The 24,309-nt window shown below is 34.4% G+C and overlaps 2 protein-coding genes across 4 annotated transcripts; both read right to left on the bottom strand.

The window, feature by feature from the left end:
* Nucleotides 1-1,623: 1,623 nt before the first annotated feature.
* LOC139983460 (uncharacterized) lies at nt 1,624-9,677 on the bottom strand. The gene is made up of 7 exons (XM_071997014.1): nt 9,329-9,677; nt 8,903-8,959; nt 8,749-8,808; nt 8,259-8,312; nt 7,550-7,591; nt 7,142-7,237; nt 1,624-4,752 (listed from the first exon to the last, which is right to left on the bottom strand). Exons 1-7 carry the CDS (start codon nt 9,675-9,677, stop codon nt 4,625-4,627), a joined length of 786 nt encoding a protein of 261 aa, XP_071853115.1. The 3' UTR covers nt 1,624-4,624.
* A 47-nt stretch (nt 9,678-9,724) lies between these two features.
* LOC139983459 (uncharacterized) lies at nt 9,725-20,730 on the bottom strand. 3 transcript variants are annotated; one of them, XM_071997011.1, is made up of 6 exons: nt 20,306-20,730; nt 18,162-18,277; nt 13,647-13,710; nt 12,438-12,571; nt 11,655-11,729; nt 9,725-11,109 (listed from the first exon to the last, which is right to left on the bottom strand). In XM_071997011.1, the coding sequence occupies exons 2-6, from the start codon at nt 18,162-18,164 to the stop codon at nt 9,730-9,732; spliced, it is 1,656 nt and encodes a 551-aa protein (XP_071853112.1). In that variant the 5' UTR covers nt 18,165-18,277; nt 20,306-20,730; the 3' UTR covers nt 9,725-9,729. The 3 variants fall into 3 exon arrangements, with proteins under 3 accessions (XP_071853112.1, XP_071853111.1, XP_071853114.1); XM_071997010.1 differs by lacking the exon at nt 20,306-20,730 and adding an exon at nt 20,186-20,274; XM_071997013.1 differs by lacking the exons at nt 11,655-11,729; nt 20,306-20,730 and having other exon boundaries at nt 18,162-20,285.
* Nucleotides 20,731-24,309: the final 3,579 nt, after the last annotated feature.

The raw sequence follows: 24,309 nt of genomic DNA, 5'->3' as shown, positions 1-24,309 counted from the left end.
GTCAGCTTTCGCCCATCCCATTCCATTCCCCCCCCCCCTCGCCGTTTCTTATTAAACACACACACACACACATATATATATATATATATATATATATATATATATATAAATGAAAATATATATATATATTCTGAGAGGAACACAGACAAATTAACAAGATAGGATACACTTTAAAACACGCTGGTCTGTTCCAACGGCGATATTCCTCAGCGGCCACGACCTTGATGACGACGATTCTCGGTCCGTTGTACCGCGAAATTCACTGGCCCTCGACGAAGTTTTTCGCGATCCCAGAAACAGCAGTCACGTTCTTTCCGGCGATGCTCCACATTAGGTTCCTCACTAGGAATATATATATATATATATATATATATATATATATATATATATATATATATATATATATATATATATATATATATATATATATATATATATATATATACATATATATATATACATATATATATATATATATATATATATACATATACATATATATATATATATATCTATATATATATATATATATATATATATATACATATATATATACATATATATATATATATATATATGTATATATACCACTTTATTGTACCATTAGGAGACAATGATTATAATATGATATATGGGAGACAATATTGTATATGTTGCATAAATCTTGAACGAAATGCCCAGCGAGTTAAAATTTTATGCATTTTAGCTTGCAAGGTTATGTCTCAATAGCTACAAAAAAAAAATGCGATCATAAAGGAATGGACCAAAGATATAACTCTCTGTAGTGTTATTTTGTCTCCCAATTTTTTTTTTTATTGCAATTCCTTCTTTTGGGAGACATTTTATGAAGAAAGGCATATTAAGGAGACGTCTCCTAAGAAGCAAACTTAATATTAAAATATATATTGTGATTTCCGTATATCTATTCCAAACTGTTCACTATTACGTTTTTATAATAGACGTAAACGATCGTTATGGAAGCGTAACGAATACAAAGAATTTGTTTTCATTTGGAGTGTCCGCCAGGCCCACGCCCTCCGTGATTAAATGGACCGTAATAGATGTAACAAACTAAGCCTACCCAACATTACAGACATGTAAATAGCAGTTTATTTGTACGCGGAATTGATCGTTTCTTTTACCTCGGACTTAGCTGGTATGCTTTTTATACTCTTCACCACTAAATACGAATTCACCGATACTCCGGAGTTCCAACTCAACATACGCAACTAGGGATTGAAGTCCCTTCATTTATTCATAATTTGTTACACTGTTAAGAGTAAAGATTTTTCGTCGCGTGATTTATTATTTTATGAAATGACCAGACAACAGCTGAGTACCTCAATGGAGAGGAATATTTGTCTGTGGGTACACATCTGTACAAAAGTGAAGAATAGCGACCAACAAAAAGAGGCTCTTAATATATTGGAATTGCATGCACTGTACCATTTTGGAATGTTTTTTTTTTTTTCTATAAGGTTAGCTGTCTGTTAAAGTGCACATAAAGGGGAGGGTTGCTAAGACGTGCAACACTATATGGGAGGTACTAATTGTCGCTAAATATTAAAATACACATCAATCTAGAATGAAATTGAGTGTACAAAATAGATGACACTAATAAGGTAAAGTTTAGTCAAGTTTATTTTCAGCTCAACATATAACACACGGGCATTTAACATACCATATAACAAACCATATGAAATGGGTTTAAATCTTAACTCAAAACAACAACCGAATGTTACTATGGTCAATAACTAAATTTCTGCAAACATTTTAGGCAAGAAAAAGAACAGCCAAAACGAACCATTATGCATATAGTGTTCAATGAGGCCTGTGCTGAAATATTATATAATCAGATGAAACCTTTGTATAAGTTCATATGGAATCAGTGTTGAAGCTTGTGTTAATGCACACAATACTTTTCGATTTACCAATTAAGTTTGAAATAATTAGAATTTAGCATATACGACAATTGAATAGGCATACAACAATTACTCTGTAGCAAAATTTCTATCTGGCAATCAATTAGTATTTATATTTAGCCTGGACTGGACTGAATAACACCAATGAGATATTTTAACTTTATTACGTAAGTTTTGTTAGCAAAATACTGAGGCATAGTTAACATACACAGCTACAATTAGGACTGTTATATAGTTTCTTACAATGGCAAATAAACAGTTGAGACATAAACTTGAAGTCTTGTCTTGTAAAATGTCCCATAGCAGACAGCTGATGCAGCTTCCTAACCTCCACTGGTTAAGTTTTAGCTTCTTAAAAGAACTTGCCTAAATAATTCAGACAAGCATGGGTGAAATTGACAAAAAGTAACAATTCTGATGAAACAAGCTGGTATAAATCAAAATGGTTTAAGAGAGTGCAAACTGTTGCCAGAAAAGATGCTAAAATGTCTCTTTTGTGAGTTACCTCACCATCAAGAAATTTACATATATTTACCTGCCAACATTAAAGAGCCTGTAAATATGGTAATTGCCATCTCATTAAAAAGCATTTGTTAGGCACACCCATCAAAAAATATCTCCTATAACCAAAACTAATTAAGCCTTGTAGCAAAACAATCATAAAATGTTGATAGTTTGCATTTCTTTAATGTGTCTACTTATACGGCACAGTCATATCATGTAACTGATGCCACTTGTTTCTTTCAATTGTGACATTACTTCTTGTAGCAAAACAATCATAACATGGTGATAGTCTGCATTTCTTTTTTAAAAAAAAACTTTCACATCATGTGTATACTTATAAGGCAGTCACACATTATTCTTGTAGACCATGTAACTGATGCCACTTGTTTCTTTCAATTGTGACATTACTTCTTGTAGCAAAACAATCAAAACATGGTGATAGTCTGCATTTCTTTAAAAAAAAAAAAAACTTTCACATCATGTGTATACTTATAAGGCACAGTCACACATTATTAATGTAGACCATGTAACTGATGCCACTTGTTTCTTTCAATTGTGACATTACTTCTTGTAGCAAAACAATCATAACATGGTGATAGTCTGCATTTCTTTTTAAAAAAAAAACTTTCACATCATGTGTATAAGGCAGTCACACATTATTCTTGTAGACCATGTAACTGATGCCACTTGTTTCTTTCAATTGTGACATTACTTCTTGTAGCAAAACAATCAAAACATGGTGATAGTCTGCATTTCTTTAAAAAAAAAAACCTTTCGCATCATGTGTATACTTATAAGGCACAGTCACACATTATTAATGTAGACCATGTAACTGATGCCACTTGTTTCTTTCAATTGTGACATTACTTCAGGTAGCAAAACATTCATAACATGGTGATAGTCTGCATTTCTTTTTAAAAAAAAACCTTTCACATCATGTGTATACTTATAAGGCAGTCACACATTATTCTTGTAGACCATGTAACTGATGCCACTTGTTTCTTTCAATTGTGACATTACTTCTTGTAGCAAAACAATCAAAACATGGTGATAGTCTGCATTTCTTTAAAAAAAAAACCTTTCACATCATGTGTATACTTATAAGGCACAGTCACACATTATTAATGTAGACCATGTAACTGATGCCACTTGTTTCTTTCAATTGTGACATTACTTCTTGTAGCAAAACAATCAAAACATGGTGATAGTCTGCATTTCTTTAAAAAAAAAACCTTTCACATCATGTGTATACTTATAAGGCACAGTCACACATTATTAATGTAGACCATGTAACTGATGCCACTTGTTTCTTTCAATTGTGACATTACTTCAGGTAGCAAAACAATCATAACATGGTGATAGTCTGCATTTCTTTAAAAAAAAACCTTTCACATCATGTGTATACTTATAAGGCACAGTCACACATTATTCTTGTAGACCATGTAACTGATGCCACTTGTTTCTTTCAATTGTGACATTACTTCAGGTAGCAAAACAATCATAACATGGTGATAGTCTGCATTTCTTCAAAAAAAAAAAAAACTTTCACATCATGTGTATACTTATAAGGCACAGTCACACATTATTAATGTAGACCATGTAACTGATGCCACTTGTTTCTTTCAATTGTGACATTACTTCTTGTAGCAAAACAATCAAAACATGGTGATAGTCTGCATTTCTTTAAAAAAAAAAACCTTTCACATCATGTGTATACTTATAAGGCACAGTCACACATTATTCTTGTAGACCATGTAACTGATGCCACTTGTTTCTTTCAATTGTGACATTACTTCAGGTAGCAAAACAATCATAACATGGTGATAGTCTGCATTTCTTTAAAAAAAAACCTTTCACATCATGTGTATACTTATAAGGCACAGTCACACATTATTCTTGTAGACCATGTAACTGATGCCACTTGTTTCTTTCAATTGTGACATTACTTCAGGTAGCAAAACAATCATAACATGGTGATAGTCTGCATTTCTTTAAGAAAAACCTTTCACATCATGTGTATACTTATAAGGCACAGTCACACATTATTAATGTAGACCATGTAACTGATGCCACTTGTTTCTTTCAATTGTGACATTACTTCAGGTAGCAAAACAATCATAACATGGTGATATAGTCTGCATTTCTTTAAAAAAAAAACCTTTCACATCATGTGTATACTTATAAGGCACAGTCACACATTATTCTTGTAGGCCATTTAACCGATGCCACTTGTTTCTTTCATTCATGACCTTACTTCTTATGGTCAAGCAGTCATAAGATGTTGATAGTCTGCATTTCTTGAGAAATACTTCCACGTCATGTCTACCTACAAATCAAAGAAAATCCAGAATAAAACATTTCATGGTTTCATGGTTTCTTGCTGCTGTTCATTAGTTCCATTCATAGGGAAATTTCTAAGAAAGCCCTACTAAAATAACAACAATTCATGCACACAAAATTTTGTTGCCAAAGTAATGCTAAGCCCTGATATCAATTGCAACACACATCAGTGTGTGAAGACAATCTACCAATATCATCATACCAAGTTTGACAAAATTCCGACTAATGGTAGCCAAGTTTTTGCAATTTGAAGTTTTCCACGTTTGACCATGTGACCTCATTAATATTCATGATATGAGCACCAAAATCAAAAGGGTTCATCTACTCACAATGGGCCACCTACCCACCAAGTATGGTAATCATGGGTCAATTCCTTAGGTTATTGTGCATACAAACTGTTCATACCGAAATATTGCTAAGCCCGCCCCCTCATTAATATGCATGATAATAATTGCAAAACATATCAGTGTGTGAAGACTATCTACCAATATCATCATACCAAGTTTGACGAAATTCCAACTAATAGTAGCCAAGTTTTTGCAATATAGAGTTTTCCACGTTTGACCCCGTGACCTCATTAATATTCATGATATGAGCACCAATATCAAAATGGTTCATCTACTCACAATGGGCCACCTACCCACCAAGTATGGTAATCATGGGTCAATTCCTTAGGTTATTGTGCATACAAACTGTTCATACCAAAATATTGCTAAGCCCGCCCCCTCATTAATATGCATGATAATAATTGCAAAACATATCAGTGTGTGAAGACTATCTACCAATATCATCATACCAAGTTTGACGAAATTCCAACGAATAGTAGCCAAGTTTTTGCAATTTAGAGTTTTCCACGTTTGACCCCGTGACCTCATTAATATTCATGATATGAGCACCAAAATCAAAAGGGCTCATCTACTCACAATGGGCCACCTACCCCACCAAGTATGGTAATCATGGGTCAATTCCTTAGGTTATTGTGCATACAAACTGTTCGTACCGAAATATTGCTAAGCCCGCCCCCTCATTAATATGCATGATAATAATTGCAAAACACATCAGTGTGTGAAGACTATCTACCAATATCATCATACCAAGTTTGACGAAATTCCAACTAATAGTAGCCAAGTTTTTGCAATTTAGAGTTTTCCACGTTTGACCCCGTGACCTCATTAATATTCATGATATGAGCACCAAAATCAAAAGGGTTCATCTACTCACAATGGGCCACCTACCCACCAAGTATGGTAATCATGGGTCAATTCCTTAGGTTATTGTGCATACAAACTGTTCATACCGAAATATTGCTAAGCCCGCCCCCTCATTAATATGCATGATAATTATTACAACACATATCAGTGTGTGAAGACTGTCTACCAATATCATCATACCAAGTTTGACGAAATTCCAACTAATAGTAGCCAAGTTATTGCAATTTGGAGTTTTTCACGTTTGACCTTGGACCTCATTAATATACATGTTATGAGCGCCAAAATCTATAGGGTTCATCTACTCACCAAATATGGTAATGATTTGTCATGCCCTTGTTGAGTTATCGTGCATACAAGCAAAGCGTCACACACACACATGTCACGCATACACGCCACCCTGAAAACATAGGTCATTTGCTTTTAGCAATTAAGGAACCAAACAAGCAGAAAAAATCCCAACTACATTTCTAAACTATATTTGATATAGAACTAGAGGTTTACTACTAAATGACTGATGAGAAAGTCTGGCACGATCTTGAAAAGTAAATTCTTCGACTTTTCTATGACAATATTAAGTATACAAGACTTCGTGGATTTGGCATGGCACAATTATGTATGAATATTATGTTAATTATGAGCGAATGAGCCTCTAATGTTACAAAGGAACAACTAGTTTCAGCGAGAGAGACCTATTTCATGATAACTTTCTAATGTTTTACATTTTCTCATTTTTCGTTTTATTTTTATTTTGAAATTCCATAATTTCAGTTTGCTTTGACTCCAGAAACCTAAAAAAGTGCAAAGCAACCTGCGTCTCTGCAAGCCAAAAAGAAGAGCAATTGCTAAGAAGTTGAAATGTACACCTTTAACTTCAGCATAGCAAGCAGTGCAGTGTGTTACATTAATCTGCAGTTGTCATTTGCTTGGTACTGGTAGGTCATATCAATTGCTTAGAGAAAAATTATATTCTTACAACAATGACATCCTATGTAACAGATACACACCAAAAGTCAACTGTGTTCAGTTAACAAACTTTCACAGAATCAGGCTGCAAATATCATTGATTTACAAGTATGTTTTTATCAATATGGGTGCTTGGATACACCTTCATGATCATATCCATTATATAAACTTTGAATTACAAATGACAGCACAAATACATACCTGGTATGGTTTTCTCTTGGGTGCCAGTAATCATTCCTTTGAAGTATTTAAGCACCTGTGCAGTATCCTTTTGATTCCATCTTGTATATTTTCGTCCTGTCGAATGGAGCGTAAATTTGACAAATCTGAGACAAAAATTTAACACTGGAAGATGGTGCCTAGGCAGACTGCTTAGGTGTAACTGCCTCATAAACTGTTTCTATCATCTATCCCACATAGGTACATAGTTATTGGCCATGACAGGGGTAAGAAAGCTATCCTCAATGCTTGTTCTTTTTCTGAAACTTGACTGCACACACCAGCTATATGAGGGAAACAGGACTATGTAGCTGCCATACTAACTTATATACATGACTAAACTACAGCTAGCTGTGTTATCATAGACAAGTGATATCATCAATGACCAACCTGATTTTACTTTACCAGCATCATCATGCTTTCGTTTGCATCCTGCATAAAAGAAATGACATTGATAGCATTGTTGAATGAATCGATTACATCAAGCAAACAAAATAATGTGGAACATCTAATGAAAACACACTGATTAAGTATCCTCCACTAAATAACATACCATATTCAAAACAGACCAATAGATACTGCCTTTGTGTATGCATGTTTGTGTGTTTTACATGATATAGAGATGTAATGTGAAGCATGGTCCACAATAACATTGAAAAAAACATTATATATGCTCAATATATTCAATTTTTGAGTATCCTTTTTACTAGAATCCTATGTTTCATTTCCATCAGTTGATTCACCGATTAGAGAACTGTCTCATTTTCAAATTAGTTTAGAAACATGCTAATCACATATCAGAAGGCACGTTTCTGTTCATATAATTCACACTTTTGTCAGGCAACTCTCACCAACACCTTCGTTAACATAATTCATATTAGAAGTTACAATTAAATGAACAGCAATATGTAAAGTTTTTTATCTCGCACTGATTTCAATTAGATAATAAAATTAAATTTCTATTCAGTAAGCATCATACATAATCTACAAAGTAAATGCACGTTGAAAGTATATTTTTCTTCATGGAGTAACATTACAAATTTGAGAAATGCTCTGGTTTTAATGCACGTACACTTTAGGTTAAAGAAAATTTGATTACCTCGTTGAACGTGGTACTCTGCTTCAGAGCTTAAAATGGTGCCTGCCTGACTGTCTGTAGTGCAAGAATATTACAAACATATCAACATTAAATCATTAGAACAAAATTTATTCTTGTGTTGTAACAACAACAACATGCCCGTGACTCAGACTAAAAGTTTGAATTTCTGGACGAAGTTTAATTTACTTGACATGAGTCTCAACTGAAGTAGACATGACTTAAATGGACACTCTACCATTGAGCGCTATTGAGTGTTTTACAGTAATGTGCGCTTTACCAAGTGTTACCACCTTAACCTTACCTCATGTAACTTATAACAAAACTGTTTATTTTTCTACAATAAAATGCTGCAAGGCATTCTTGAAATCTGATAACAAATCCAAACCACACACATATAGGCTTAAATTAATAAATAAATTGCAATAAAAAAGTGCTATCAATTTAAAAAATATTCATTACAAAAAAGATTCAACATGATTTTGTACAATACCTGAACTGCTGCTCTCTGCACCATCGGAAGAGTACTCATCATTTTGAGTGGATGGATTTGCTGTGTAGATAAGAAAAATACATTGTAAAACTACTAAAAATGCAAGTTAGATATTTTTCTAAAAACTCAATTAAATACCCTAGTAGGAAAATACCTGAGCTGTTCTCTGCACCATCGGAAGAGTACTCATCATTTTGCGTGGATGGATTTGCTGTGTAAATAAGAAAAATACATTGTAAAACTACTAAAACAAGTAAGTTAGATATTTTTCTAAAAACTCAATTAATACCCTAGTAGGAAAATAAGTTCATATCTATGTGCTGTGACACTCCTGCTAAAATTTCATATTTCCACACCCAAGCATACCAAAATGATGAGTGAGGTACATCACTTACAATCCAGTGATGACTGGCCCAGTATGCTCAAATTACTGGTGGGTTGTATCTAATAGCTTAAGTGCCCTCACACGTTTTACAGCCATCCCTGATGCCTAGTTCTAATTTGTCAAGGAATGGTCATGTTGATGAGTTTTACCCAGAGCTGTCTGCCCAAGGTATATGCATGGTGCCCAGTTTCTCACCTTTATCAATTTGTTGCAGTTGCTTCCCTACTCTCACAACCTCCATTATTGCAGCAGGTGCTTGATAAATGTTTTCATTTATGTCTGCACTGTGTCCCATATGCTTAAAAAAGAGTGCTCTCTCCTTTTCAGGAATTTCAAGTGATGCATAGATGGTGCTAATTCTGTGCCTATTTTTGGTGGCTGTAAGATTTGATGTGCTGTCAATGCCTGCGTCATCACAAACACCATTAAGGGCGTGCCATCCACTCACATGATTGTTGGATCCTTGTGTGCATGCAAAGACGTATGGGTTGCATTGTCTTATGCATGCTGTGCTTCTGGTTTCCTTGCTAGTGAGTGTTTCCATGGGCTTAATACAATCATCAGGGAACAATACTGGAACCAAGTGGTTGTTACCTTTAGCCAGATTGGTATGTGACTTTGAGCTCATTAAGGAGATGTTTCGCTACAGGATCCTGAATAGCCTCTGCCTTTTGTTTATCAATCCAAGCATTACAACTGGCCTGTCTCCACTCATCCAATGACAAACGACTGGGCTCACCACCTCTTCTTGCATTGAAGAGTGTTAATCTTGTGACAGTTAGATCCCGTAATTTCTTAAAGTTGTGTGAATCCCAGATGATAAAGTCATCATTCATCATTGAGTTCAATGTTGCCACAGTATAACTTCGAAGTTTGTTGATGTCTTCTTCCAGTGGAAGTGCCGCAGGTTTTCTCAAGTTCTTTTGGCGGTTCATATTTATTTGATATGAAGCATCTCCAAACAGAAAGTTCTGATTTAGCTCTAGAACAGAGACAAACCTGTCTATGTCAGCTGCTGCAATGTCATTCTCTTCTACAAGATGTGTTGCTTTGATCACCTTTGAGGCCTTCTTTAGAAGATAATAGATACCAAGTTTTAATCCTGACTTGATACTGGCTTTCTCTTTGTTTAGTGTGTAAGCATTAATTGCTTCACTCAGGATGCTGAAGTTCTTTCGATCAAACATATCCCTTGATGTACCAGTTTCCAGAGTAAAATGTGAAGCATGGATAGTCTTTTGCTCCTTGAAGTGCAGATAAAGTGAGGCAAGTCTCCTCATGTCACTCATTACAGACTTACGAACCTCCGTTTTCTTGTTTTCCTTGGCTCGTCCCTTATCCCATAGTCTTTTGCCAACATTCAGGATCACAGGGTCCTCTCTGCAAATAGAACCCACTTCATCGCCTCGGAATTTGTATAAAATGTTTACACTAAACTCGGACAAAAGTTTGTTTTGGTTTGTTGTTTCAGACATTAGTAATGACACAGGTATTGTACATGCTTCTTCACAGCTATCACCTTGACACTTTATCTTATGTCTGGAGAAACACTTTTTGACATAGAAACCTTTGCATAGTCCACACATGACAAGGGGTTGATTGGATGCAGTGTTTCTCTCTCTCTCAAACACTGGTGTTCTGCTTTTCATCTTTTCTTTGTTTACCATCAGGATCCCCTCCTTCCTCATCTTTGAAAAGGCTTCATCCATTTCCTTCTTTGGAAGCTTCAATGCTGCAGCAACTTGTGGAATGTGTCTATGGATAGTTCCAATGTGTCTTGCCAGTTTCTCACTGTAGGATTTAGAGCAAAATGGGCACGTTCTTCTTGGTTTTTTGTAGTTTCCTTCTCTTAGGTAACGTAGATTTGCAAGTCGTTGCAACACCCCATTGCTATCAGAACAATCCTCATCAGAGTCCTCACTATCTGAAACATAGTCACGCAATTTTCGTCTACCGCATCGCATATTCTGTTGTGGCTGTATAAAATAGAATACAGGATACTTCAAAGTGTAGATACATAAAATCTATAACAGGGCATTATACTAATAAAAATATTACAAATGTAGACAAATTTATTGACACTAGGTTCAAATTTATCAATGTTTATACAAACTTGAAGCTTCCAAAAATCATGGACCAATTTGACAATAAGCATTCCAGATTGAATACCAACTAAATAGTCATCAAAGTGACTACCTTTGTAGTAATCTGATATCACATCGTGCCATTCGGCTCATGCCAGCTCTTCATTTTCAGACAAACCAAATGTTTTACACAACCAAAGTTTGTTAAACTTCAAACATATCTTCATATACAAAGATTCTGCATGTTTCCGATACACACACTTTGAAATAAACTGAAAGCCTCAAAGGGACCCTACCTACCAATTTAGATAATTAGAGAAGGGTGGTGTCTACAAGGAAGTGGCAAAATTTACCAATGAAGTGTTCAAGTGAAAATGTTAGGAGGTGTTTTGGTAACTATTGCTTTGCTAATGATATAGTCGACCTCACAAACTTACAGGCTGATCATCATCTAGGCAATACGGTGGATCATTTACATCACCATCATCATCATCATCGCTTTCATCAGAATCCTTAGCATAAAGCAAAAGAAAGCATGTATATGAATGTCATATTCAATTGAGGATTGCAGCTTTGGATCATTTACTGTCTATGCAATTGCACAGGCCTGTAAACAAACTTTGCAATAATTACAAAGCCTGATTTAATATACAATAGCCTGTTACTATAGCATTATTATGTAGTGGATGGGAAAAACTGAAATCGTGAGTACCTGTTTTAGTTCTGTATGGTCTGGGTGGTCACATATATGCACGTTTAGACTCTACACCCATGTCCTATGACACTATGTATACTTTTGTCAAAGATATTTTGGCTGTAACATTTAATTTATTAGAGGAAACGCCACTGGTACAGACTTTCTGAATTTTTTTACTGCAGTATGTATTCATTGTCTCCCAAATTTATCATTTTTCAAATCCACAAACAAGAGAAAGACCAAAAGAAAACTCTGGCTAGTTTCGACATTTTTTAATATTAAAGGTTTCAATCGACTTTCATACTGCAATACAAGAAATACACTGCAATATACGTGCAGTGCGGTGCAGTATCCTGTGTGCAACAGTGCAAAAACTGATAAAGAAAGTAGTATGATGAAAAATCATAACCCACGTAGGTTGTATATGATGTAATATATCAATATCGTGCAAAGGAATATCACCAAACAGCAACCAAAAAACTAGGGGAGGGGGAGAGGCGGGGATGTGGACATATATGCTTACCTGATGCCCTGGGGCTGGTTGTTGTGCCGAATACCCTGGAGCTGGCTGTTGTGCTTGAGGTAATTGCCCCATTTGTGGATATCCCTGTTGCAAGAGAGGAGGGTAAGCCGTGCCCTCGGTATATGGAGGTGAATCTGTAATCACAAGAGGAGAAAAGGGTTGTAACGGGTGTAAAAAATGAATGCAGAAAAAAAACATGTTGCTGGGTAGAAGTTATGCGGACAATGTTGACGATGACAATGCAATGTAGACATCGTTGAGTTGAATTTACTTGGTTAGAACTCCTGTCTAAGTCGGAAAGCTCGATCGCAGTAAGACCACCTATGACCAAACTATCAAACGATATCTGTATCAAAAATCAAAACACCACAAATATCGACGACGAAGAAACGATACCAAAATTGACCACCTACAGATTCTAACAGAAAATCTGACTTGATAAAATTTATACACACCATGGAGAAAGAGTTGAGCGAAAACACGTTTCCGAACCAGAGTGACCTCATGATAACGAGTCATATGCTCTACCAACTCTACTATCCAGACCATAGTTGGTGGTGATCCCTTTACCTGCTAGGCTAGGGATGAGGTTGTGGGGTGAGGGGGGGGTAGTCAGAAGCAACACTACCGTGTAACCATGGATGACACCTCAATTTCATTTAAAACTTATATCACAAAGCCATGTTAGGAATTTTCACAGAACGCCTTGACTACCTGTGTTTATGTACAGGGATGTGCTCAGGAATATTTGAGTGCCGGACGGGTTTGCAAGGTTGTGTGATCCACGTCCTGGAGGAAGGGTCTAAGTGGTGGGGTGTCCCCCTCCCATTTGGAAAATCTTTGCAAGTATACTCAGATGGCAAATGGTGCTATCTTTTTCTGATTCTGGAGCTAACTTCTGTCCCAACTGTTCTCCCATTTGTTGGTAAATTTGGTAAAAGCTGTGATATTAATCATCAAGAATAGTGCCAGGCAGAAATGTTTACAATTCTCTTTGTACTTGGAGGGATTTAGAACTGCCGTGCACGGCCAACACATGCCTTCCCGCCGCAGCCTGGCGTGAGCATATCACTGAACGTAATAAATCAGTAACAAAGAAAAAACTGGCAAAAATTATATATGATTCTGCATTCCAACTGGCACCTCTGAGCAACAGAAATGATTCTATAGGTTACTGTTAAATGAATGAGTGGTAGCTTTATGTAATACCTGCTTTTTCGCCATCGGGATATGGTGGAGGAGCATCTGTTGGAGCACCCATGTTTGCAGTTTTCTGAAGTAAAAAAAAAATCATCAGAATTGGAACTAAATCAAACCCTAACCCTAACCCTGTACTGAACAAAACTAGGCGGAGAGGCCTGTCTCCAGAAACATGCTTTTTAACTGTAAATTCTTGTGATATTTTCCTCTTTGTTTTTGTCCTTTTTATACTAACTCCTAACAATAGAAAGATTACCCTGTCATTGTCAATCAGTTAAATTTTTAAGTCAGGTGAAGGTAATTATACATAGACTAGACAGACTTTGTCCTCTTGTGAGTACTCACACACACATTTACAGGTTATAGCATAGAAACAGAAGAGAAATTGAACTGTGTCTTTCACATTCTCATTTTGAACGCGCTATTATTGCATCACAAGTTACCCCTGCTCTGACCGTGTGGCACGTAGTCATTTTTGCATATTTAAAAGCCTGTCACATCAGCAAAGCTTACACATATAACTGGACCAGGCCAGGCATAATATTGCACTTTGTAGACTACTTTAGTTGAGTTAATCATTTGCCAAGGCCTAACATAACACATATAGTAAGACGGGGTAAAAAAAAAACACAGGGTAGTTGGGGTAAAAAAAAACCCACCCCCACTACAAGTCGTGAGAAATAGAAACACATTTTTGTATGGTGTATGTGAAAACCATGGTGCCCAAGTCAATTCGGACATACTTTATTGATTGTTACTATTCTTTTCCATCGGCGTACCGATACTTTTAGCGCCGATTTTTCCCATACTCTAAAAATAGCAAATATTTAAGTTCTGAACACTGTCCTTTAACTTTATCCCGCAAAAATATTAGAACTGATATAGAGGTTTTTGTTTCTTGGTTATGATAATAAGAGGTGTACCTACATGAATCAGTAATGTAATTACCCGCACGATCTGACATTTTTCTCGAATGACGTGGGTTTTTTTTACCCCAGTGTTTAGTGTCCGTTTGGGGTAAAAAAAGACCAGTCCTAATTTCCTCCCAAAATGGTTTATATTTATCACAGAATGTTAGAATTGCTATATGATTGACACAGGGAGTACATCTATGCTCCTCTAATTTCTACCAATATAATAATTTACATTTTTATAACTAACTGTTGCCGGGGTAAAAAAAAACCACCCCTTTTCTTGAATTTCTCCTTTACTCATTGTGATTGAAATTTTTATTATGGCTATTTAGGAAGGTATTCCAATTTGTCAACTGACAATGCTAAAATATCTACCTAAGCATCTACCTAACGAGTTTTATGTTAAACTTTAAGGAAACGTTTTTTTTTTACCCCATCTTACTATACATAAATATTGTTGGAAACTAAATTTACATTCTTATGGTATATACTTTGAAAAACTTTGAAAGTGTTTAGTTTGATAAATTTAACTTATAATGTGAACTAATATCACTGTAATGCTGAATTCAAGTAGCAAAACCCTCATCATCACTGCTGAGATCAGCTATTATTTCAGCAAGTGCCTCCTCTATACACTACTTGCAGCAACAAGCCATGTCCAATTGTAAAATTCTCCAAAAATATCAGTGCAACTGCATGTATAGCATAGATTTCTGTGGAATTGCATCCTTTACTCTAATATAAACATTTCAGAAATGAAAACAGCATGGGACGGGGTGTTACAAACTAATACATTGAACACACCATTCCTCTAAGGCGGATATATCCACCTGGAACACTGAGTGCACAATCTCACTTGGTTGATTTATTCATCTGGAGCAATGTAAGGATTAATTTATATATACATTTAAAACTAACAACTGTAGTCCTTTGTTTTTATGTATAGAGATGATTCTACATAAGGCCATTAATTTGAGAAGATGGGTCATTCCGTGTCAAATCACGGATGGCTGTTGCTGCACCCTTTCCAAAAATTCCCAAATTTATTGTATGATTGGACCACCATAAAATAAGCATATTCTGAAAATTTCAGTTTCATTGCTTTACAATTGGCCGATTTATCACACTTTGAAATTCCGCAATTTGTCGCCACCATGGCATTTTGGCATTTTCTTGACTTTTGAGGTCTCATTTCTCAGCAATTGAACATTCTACTACCTTTCTAATACAGACGCCTAAAGAGTCTATCCCATAGAACAGGAAAATAAAAAATTAGGCTACAAAAATATTGTCTTGTAGAGTTAGGTCAACTTAAAAGTGTCAAAATATTTGATTTTTGTACTTTTCACTAAAAAATGTGCTATTTTTAGTGATGAATTGCTCCTAAACCATTGCTTCAGGGTACTTGATTCTTTCAGAGGTTATTATGTCTAGTACAAGTATTACAAAATAATGATTACAATGCTTTCCTAGACTATGTTTGCAAGTTGTGCAACTCTAAAGTTGCTATTTCATGCTGCGATTCAGTATGAGGTAGGGGTTTTGATGCCAATTTTTTACCAAAGTAACCATGTTAGAGGTGTCAGGGTTTATACTTTATTAATAAGTATAAAGTTCTTACACATTAACAAATTTCAGGGTTCTAGCTGTTCTCAATATTAATTTATGAAGTTGTTAAGTTGCTCCGATGTACAAAAGAGGTCGTTTTTGACGGCCAATAACTCAAAACGCGTCAAATTAAAAAAAATTGATAATTTTTTCTGGAAGAGATATAGTACCACCCTGTTTGTACAAAAAATTTCAGGAGGGTGTTTTGCCTTATTTTGAAATGAAAAATCCTCAAAGTTTGGGATTTTTACAAAAAAACGTTTTTGCCTGTTTTGATGTTCCATGAGTTTTGACCCTGGGTATTGTACTGTACTTCAAGGTCATTCAGTTCAATACTGTGCAGTTTTTAATTTCATATAACAAAATACTATTTGCAATGTACTTGTCTGCTCCTGGTTGAATTCATTTAATTAGAAGACTTATAAAATGAATTTCAACCAGTACACACATATGTATGAACAGTGTGTACAGTACATACACTGTACTGAGTGTATATGTACGGAGTGCCATGAATGCCAGAAGACTATGTTAAAACAACACTAACACACTGTACATGTACACCCAGTACAGTTTTGTACTGTACATACATGTACTGGTTGAAATTAATTCTATAGTCAAGTCTTCTAATTCAACCATTTGTATATGTACAGTGAGTATATTAGTGTTAGTTTAAACATAGTCTTCTGGCACTCATGACACTCCGTACATATAAAATCAGTGCAGTGTATGTACTGTACACACTGTACATACATATGTGTGTACTGACTTTGACAAACTTTGAGGATTTTTCATTTCAAAATAAGGCAAAACACCCTCCTGAAATTTTTTGTACAAACAGGGTGGTACTATATCTCTTCCAGAAAAAATTATCAATTTTTTTTAATTTGACGCGTTTTGAGTTATTGGCCGTCAAAAACGACCTCTTTTGTACATCGGAGCAACTTAACAACTTCATAAATTAATATTGAGAACAGCTAGAAGCCTGAAATTTGTTAATGTGTAAGAACTTTATACTTATTAATAAAGTATAAACCCTGACACCTCTAACATGGTTACTTTGGTAAAAAATTGGCATCAAAACCCCTACCTCATGCTGAATCGCAGCATGAAATAGCAACTTTAGAGTTGCACAACTGGCAAACATATTCTAGGAAAGCATTGTAATCATTATTTTGTAATGTTTGTACTAGACATAATAACCTCTGAAGGAATCAAGTACCCTGAAGCAATGGTTTAGGAGCAATTCATCACTAAAAATAGCACATTTTTTAGTGAAAAGTACAAAAATTAAATATTTTGACACTTTTAAGTTGACCTAACTCCACAAGACAATATTTTTGTAGCCTAATTTTTTATTTTCCTGTTCTATGGGTTAGACTCTATAGGCATCTGTAATAGAAAGGTAGTAGAATGTGTAATTGCTGAGAAATGAGACCTCAAAAGTCAAGAAAATGCCAAATTGCCATGGTGGTGACAAATTGCGGAATTTCAAAGAATTTTAAATCGGCCAATTGTAAAGCAATGCAACTGAAATTTTCAGAATATGCTTATTTTATGGTGGTCCACTCATGCAATAAATTTGGGAATTTTTCAAAAATGTCGAACTACAACATACCCCAAAATCTGGTGATTTGATATGGAATGACCCAGATATAAATTATTCCTAAAGTGATTGTGCTATTTGCTGTTTTACATATATACTTGTTGTAAAATCTAAATGCAGTTAAATCTCAATAATAATCTTCAAAATTAGGGACTGGGCAGTAAGGTAGGTGTTACACATTTTGGGTCGGCCTATATGTTCTTTAGTGCTGTCACAGCGGCACTCTGAAGTAGGATATCACATAACTGTACAAATTTCACATTACAATACATTACAATACTGTGTACAGTATGACACAACCCTTTCAATTGAAAACTGTTTTCTTATAGTAGATATAGGTTGAACAAATATGCATAATTTGTATGGAAAAAACAAAGAATAATTCTGAAAGTTCCTTACCATGGATGCATAAGTAGTATAAATGATATGTAAATCAGTGCAGCTGCGATGCCAGTTAGTGCTAATATAAGTGAAACGACTGTCCAGTCCACATCACATTCACAAGTCATTATGGGCTGTAGTATAAAAATGATAAAGCACTTATATAAATGCAGGAAAATATACCTATTCTAAATCTGTTTCACTGTTACATAACCTCTATTTATATATAATAATGAGCATCAAAGCTCCTTTATTTGTCACTTCTTTGAGATTGAGGATAAACAGTTTTGTATTTGCCACTACATATAGTAGGCCTACGCATGTGTATATAACAGTATTGGTTCAGTATATGAAAAACAGTGTCATATTAACAAACATGATTGGTATGCTATGATGCAGTTCACCTTACATAGACTTCTTCAGGGAGCGGGTGGTAGGGGGGGGGATGCCTTGCTTGAAAATGGATGAAAAGACATTTCTGTACACAACACACTTTGACAAGTGACAACAATTTTGTTTGTTATTACTTTGGTATCCAACACTGGGTCTAAGTAGATACAACAGGCAATCTCCAAAGTGCTTCCTATGCAAGTCCCTTAGAATGATATAAAAGAATTATGAATAACATATAGATCCAAGGACTTATCTTCCATAAATTTAACAATTCAGAAACAAATGAATGGTCTTGTTGGAAAGAGCCAGACAAGCTTGAAATACAGGAAAAATTGGGATGACTGCATTTGACCCTTTTACTAATTCTCATGAGTGAAGAACAGTGGAGGTAGAAGTCACAATGCCTATTTAAAATCCTTAATCCGGGGACAAGGGCAGTGGGGAGATATTGCTTCAAGTGCTGGATTCAAAGCTTTGTATGTTTGATGTTTCCATTTTTCTTCTCTAGCCAAGGCAAAGTGCACTTTTTAAGTCCCCCTCCCCTTGAAATCAGATTCTGATTCCCTACAGCCATCACAGCCTAACCCTAGACCTAAACAATTATGCAGGTACAAGAAACCCTTTACTTAGGGTAAAGGGAGTTTGTAGGACTCGGAGTATTAGCCCTAGATGTGAAATTATCAAGGCTTTGAATGTAAGACCATGAGTATGAGTATGAGGTAGCCCACTTATTATTCACAACTTTGGTCCCTGAAATTAACTTTGAAGTTAGAGTACAAGGGAAGTAGAAGTGCAAATAGCCAAACACATAAACTTAGAAATTAGTCTAGGGCCTAACGTAGACTTACTTATGTGTATATGTGCTACATGCCTTTGCTTAGGCCTGCCTAGGCCTAACATTTCGCTATATAGGCTTAGGCCTTAACACCAGTCATTACTTATGTAGTTACTACAGGCCTAGGCCTTAGTACTACTAATTGACTAGGCAATAGCCTACCTAATTTCTTTAGCCAGCATCAAATGTGAGCTATTTCACATGGGTAATTCCAATAGGACACAAAATGTCTAGCAAAATCAAAGTCAACTTCACTGTCAAAAAATATGCACCATCGTTCAAGGAAAAAACAGTAATCGAAGTAGATGTAATTAATTTCACAAGTATGAAAAAAATTCAAAATTGTTTCAAGCATTTCGCTACATGGAACCAAAATGTGACCAATTATTCGCTCTATCTCCATCATCCATCCATGCCAATGAACCGTCTTAGTTTATATGATTGATTTATTAAGATAAGGCATTATAAAAACCACAACAGACAATAACGAAAAAATAAAATATAAATATACTTAACGAATTAGACTAAAAATAATAAAAAATAATCATAATCATAAATAATTAGATTTAGAAATAAAACATTTAGTCTGCACTTCAGTTCCGTATGTAGGCCTACTGTAGTGTAGGGTAGATATGCCTATTGTAACTGTAGCATAACGTTAGTCAAGGATAACTTCGGCCTACGCCATCAGCTTGGGAACATTGTTCGGTGGATGCAATCACTGGGCTTGCCTCCTAAATTTACTCTGTCAAAGTAAAATCACTGTTTATTCCGTATATGACATGCTAAACTAACTCTTTCTCGATTAACTTACCATTGGTCAAACACAATAACTTGATCCGATGTCCCTGGCTTGCACTTGTAAGTTGTAAGCTAGTACACGTACGAGTGCGGTTAGTGAATTGAGCGGATGAATTACGTCATCAGAACTTACCATAACGAAAATAGGAACGATTTTCGGAAAATCGTCTATATATCTCACGATTTTGTTATATTCATAACGTTGCGACTATGGACCGGTATAGAAGTAATAAAAACATATTCTGTAGAAATCTAGAAGAGATATACAGCAGGATATGCCCGTAGTTCACAAAAAAATGATTGTCTCCAAAGTGGAATGTGAAAACAACTCAGTATATTTCTTGCAATTTTAAATTGCCTTGTAATGAAGACTGGACGCTCCTATTACTAAATGGAGTATTCCACACTCTGGCGGGATGCAAGAGCCACTTCTGGTATTGGCGGGAGGTTTGATTTCAGCGGTAACGCCGAGATATCATCTGAAAGAACTTCGGAGACAAAACAATGTCTCCTGAAATGAAAATTGTCTCCTAAATTACATTTTTTTCCGAGTTTTTGTCCCCTAATGACATAATTTAGTCAAATATATATATATATATATATATATATATATATATGTATATGTATATATATATGTATATGTATATATATATATATATATATATATATAGATATATATATATATATATATATATATATATATATATCTATATCTATATATATATATATGTATATGTATATATATATATATAGATATATATATATAGATATATATATATATAGATATATATATATATATATATATATATATATATATATATATATATATATCTATATCTATATCTATATCTATATCTATATCTATATCTATATCTATATATATATATATATATATATATATATATATATATATATATATATATATATATATATATATATATATATATATATATATATATATATATATATGTGAAAACCAAAGCACTTAGGGCAACATTTGACTTAGGGCAACATATTTACTGTCGCCCTTAGTTCTGCCTATTTAATTGGAACGATAGAGTTACATTCTGCAAATATTGTTGGAAGCGAGTTAATGGGGGTTGAAAAAGTTTGTTTCTATTTAGATTTTTTAAAATTAATTAAAAACAAGGTAAATTAGAAAGCATTGAAGATGGGCATTCTGATATTGAATATATGCGCGTGTGGTAAAAATAGCACTTTCGGAAACATTGTGATTTCGGCCTTTAAAATGAAAATCGATGTGCATATCTTAATTAAAAAATCCCCCTTTTAAACATATTACCCAAAGGAAGAATATATTGGCCTCTTTTAAGCAAAGAATCTCGAAAATGAAGATATATTGCCCATATTGTATTACACGGTATTTTATTGCACCGATAAGATGCTAGCCCTAACGGTACGTGGCTGAGTGATAACGTTATGCCGTAATCCTTACAGAGAGGTTTAAACAGAGGTGGGTGCAATTACAATTCCGTATTAGGGTCTCTTGATAAAAATGACATGACAAAAACAACGAATTAAGGTAATTTGAGATGAACGTGCGTGCATTAGAGTTGGCTCTCTCCCAACATAAACTTCATAAAACGTCACAGATTTATTGAGCGATATATCATTCAAATTTGTGTCAGTTCAAAGCCTCAAGTAAGATTTCGAGAAGGTATACTCTGGTTCTTCTCTCAATCACAATAATACATCATTTGTTCTTGTCTACATAAAAATTTATTTTGGAATATTCCATGAAACATTCATTTTTGACATGCCGTTGCTCTTTTCAAATGTTACGGTAGCTTACACGTGCAGCTAGGGTGTATTATTGCTACATACAAAATTGTACCATGGGAAATTTGGTGTGTAGTCATCAAGCAGGTGACGGATAAGTTGACGTGGTGAAGTATTTCTCCTTAAAGGCGAAACATGTATGGCCTTGCGTTCATCTGGAAAAGACAGAGGTAGGGAGGACTCGTCCGACTAAATTGTTTAAAACTGAAATATGTTACCCAATTGATATGAAGATGTAAATTACCCTAACCTCTTGTCATGAACGTCTTTAGTCCACCAACTTTCTTCGCCGGTGTTTTAGAAATCACTCATAGTTTAATACTTGTAATACATGTTGATAAATTACGTCTCTAGACATCTTGAACATTACTGTAATGTATAACCATGGAGATGCAGGAAAAATATTAATAACATTGATCAGTATAGCTATATTCATGTCAATGAAAAAAATGAAGCAAATTGCCCTTATATATTGCACATTAATAGGAAGTAAAGGCTCGCGCAAAAAGAACGTCTAATGCCGGTAATCTGACGTAGTTTCGAATGAAGTGTAACAGAAGTGTTAGACTTCACTATCAATTCCAGAAATAAACACACAGCTTGCTACCGTCGGTAATTAAACACTAGTGTACAGTCAACACATACAGCTATACGGTTAATACCATCAATACATATCAATACATATCAGCGATGTACATCTTTTATCCATCTAAGAGATAACAAGGTATCATGTTTCATTACTGTCTACATGTTGTAGCGACATAACCAAAAAAATTCACTTACAAGCTACAGAAAGTAACTTTTTTTTCAGAGTGCGGCATGTGGTTTGAGCGAGTTTTCAATGTCTCTAAACGGTCAAACTTGTTTAAACTTTATTCATAAACAGCGGCCATTTTTACCAGTGAACGTCCGGATTGCCTTTCCTTTTGAATTGAGAATAACATTACAGATATTTACAGAGAAATTAACGACATAGAACGAAACTTCCAAGGAAGTAATCTGAATTTCTTGTTCCACAGGGTTTTGAGGGTCCTCTTTATCCAAGCAGGTTTAAAAAAGCCTGAAAATGAATATCTTTGTCTCTTATTCACTCAATATCTCTCCAATCTCTCCCATCACAACTAAAAAAAAAAAAGTCAAGGCTTACTGTTACTGTATATGCATATTACCCACATATATATATATATATATATATATATATATATATATATATATATATATATATATATATATATATATATATATATATATACCTTAATAAGTAATGCCCAAACTGCTATATATATATATATATATATATATATATATATATATATATATATATATATATACTGATATATATATATATATATATATATATATATATATATCAGTATATATATATATATATCAGTATATATATATATATATATATATATATATATATATATATATATATATATATATATATATATATATATATATATATATATATATATATATATATATATATATATATATATATATATATATATATATATATATATATATATATACCTTAATAAGTAATGCCCAAACTGCTAATAATCCACCATTGGAAATAAGAGTTGTTATTGGTAACACAAGTTCCGCCATAAAAAAATAATTAAAAAACACATAAGAGTAGAACCCGATTTAGCATGGTCAGGAGAGTCAACTAAAATAACGATCCCGTTGCATGTCACGAACTGTGACTTTAAAGAATTTCTTTAGTAAATGTACAACAGTATGAACGTCATATAGTGACATGGCTTGCCCAAAATTGTACCTACACTTTGATCCAATTGGTTTCAAAGTTAAAGAGGAAGAATCGAGAGGGGTAGGGTTTAGCTGGAAATATATACCCCACATGAAATGATCAAACTCAGTTTACCTTCAAAATTGAGTAATCGGGTCACTTTAACCCTTAAAGAATGTTGCACCCTTCATCAGCTCTTAAACTCTCACCTTGTATTGCATAATCGCGTGAGTTGATTTTGATTTGATATGGCTCCTACATTTGTGAATTCTTAAGATGAAAATGTTAAACTCTATAGCTCAATTGAAAATGGCTACACAGGTTAACAGAATAATGTTAAAAATAGGACGGAGAATTCCCTGCATCGCACCAATATATGATAGTACATTTGGTTGCATTGATTCAGTCATCGTGACATCAAGAGATATCCCCTGGATAGGGTCATTTAATTGTTACCAGCAGGGAAGAGGATGGGTGTGAACTGAATCTTGTACAGTAATCCTATTATACACAAAAATCACTTTTATTGATTAGGAGAGGATTATTTCCTTGTTCTATGAGTCAATATTTGTTGGCAAACA

The sequence above is a fragment of the Apostichopus japonicus genome, chromosome 16 (genome assembly GCF_037975245.1).
Source record: "Apostichopus japonicus isolate 1M-3 chromosome 16, ASM3797524v1, whole genome shotgun sequence".
Lineage (NCBI taxonomy): Eukaryota > Metazoa > Echinodermata > Holothuroidea > Aspidochirotida > Stichopodidae > Apostichopus > Apostichopus japonicus.
This window is presented reverse-complemented; position numbering and strand designations above follow the sequence as displayed.

What these genes read in the sequence shown, in the direction of transcription:
- LOC139983460 (XM_071997014.1), bottom strand. Translation starts at nt 9,677, where the DNA reads ATGGAAACACTCACTAGCAAGGAAACCAGAAGCACAGCATGCATAAGA. An exon ending in AGAGTACCACGTTCAACGAG is followed by an intron (nt 7,592 to 8,258) that starts GTAATCAAATTT and finishes TCTTTTATGCAG; the next exon opens with GATGCAAACGAAAGCATGAT. An exon ending in CCAAGAGAAAACCATACCAG is followed by an intron (nt 4,753 to 7,141) that starts GTATGTATTTGT and finishes TTTGATTTGTAG; the next exon opens with GTAGACATGACGTGGAAGTA.
- LOC139983459 (XM_071997011.1), bottom strand. An exon ending in AACCAGCCCCAGGGCATCAG is followed by an intron (nt 11,730 to 12,437) that starts GTAAGCATATAT and finishes CTTTATGCTAAG; the next exon opens with GATTCTGATGAAAGCGATGA. An exon ending in GCCTAGATGATGATCAGCCT is followed by an intron (nt 11,110 to 11,654) that starts GTAAGTTTGTGA and finishes TATTTTATACAG; the next exon opens with CCACAACAGAATATGCGATG.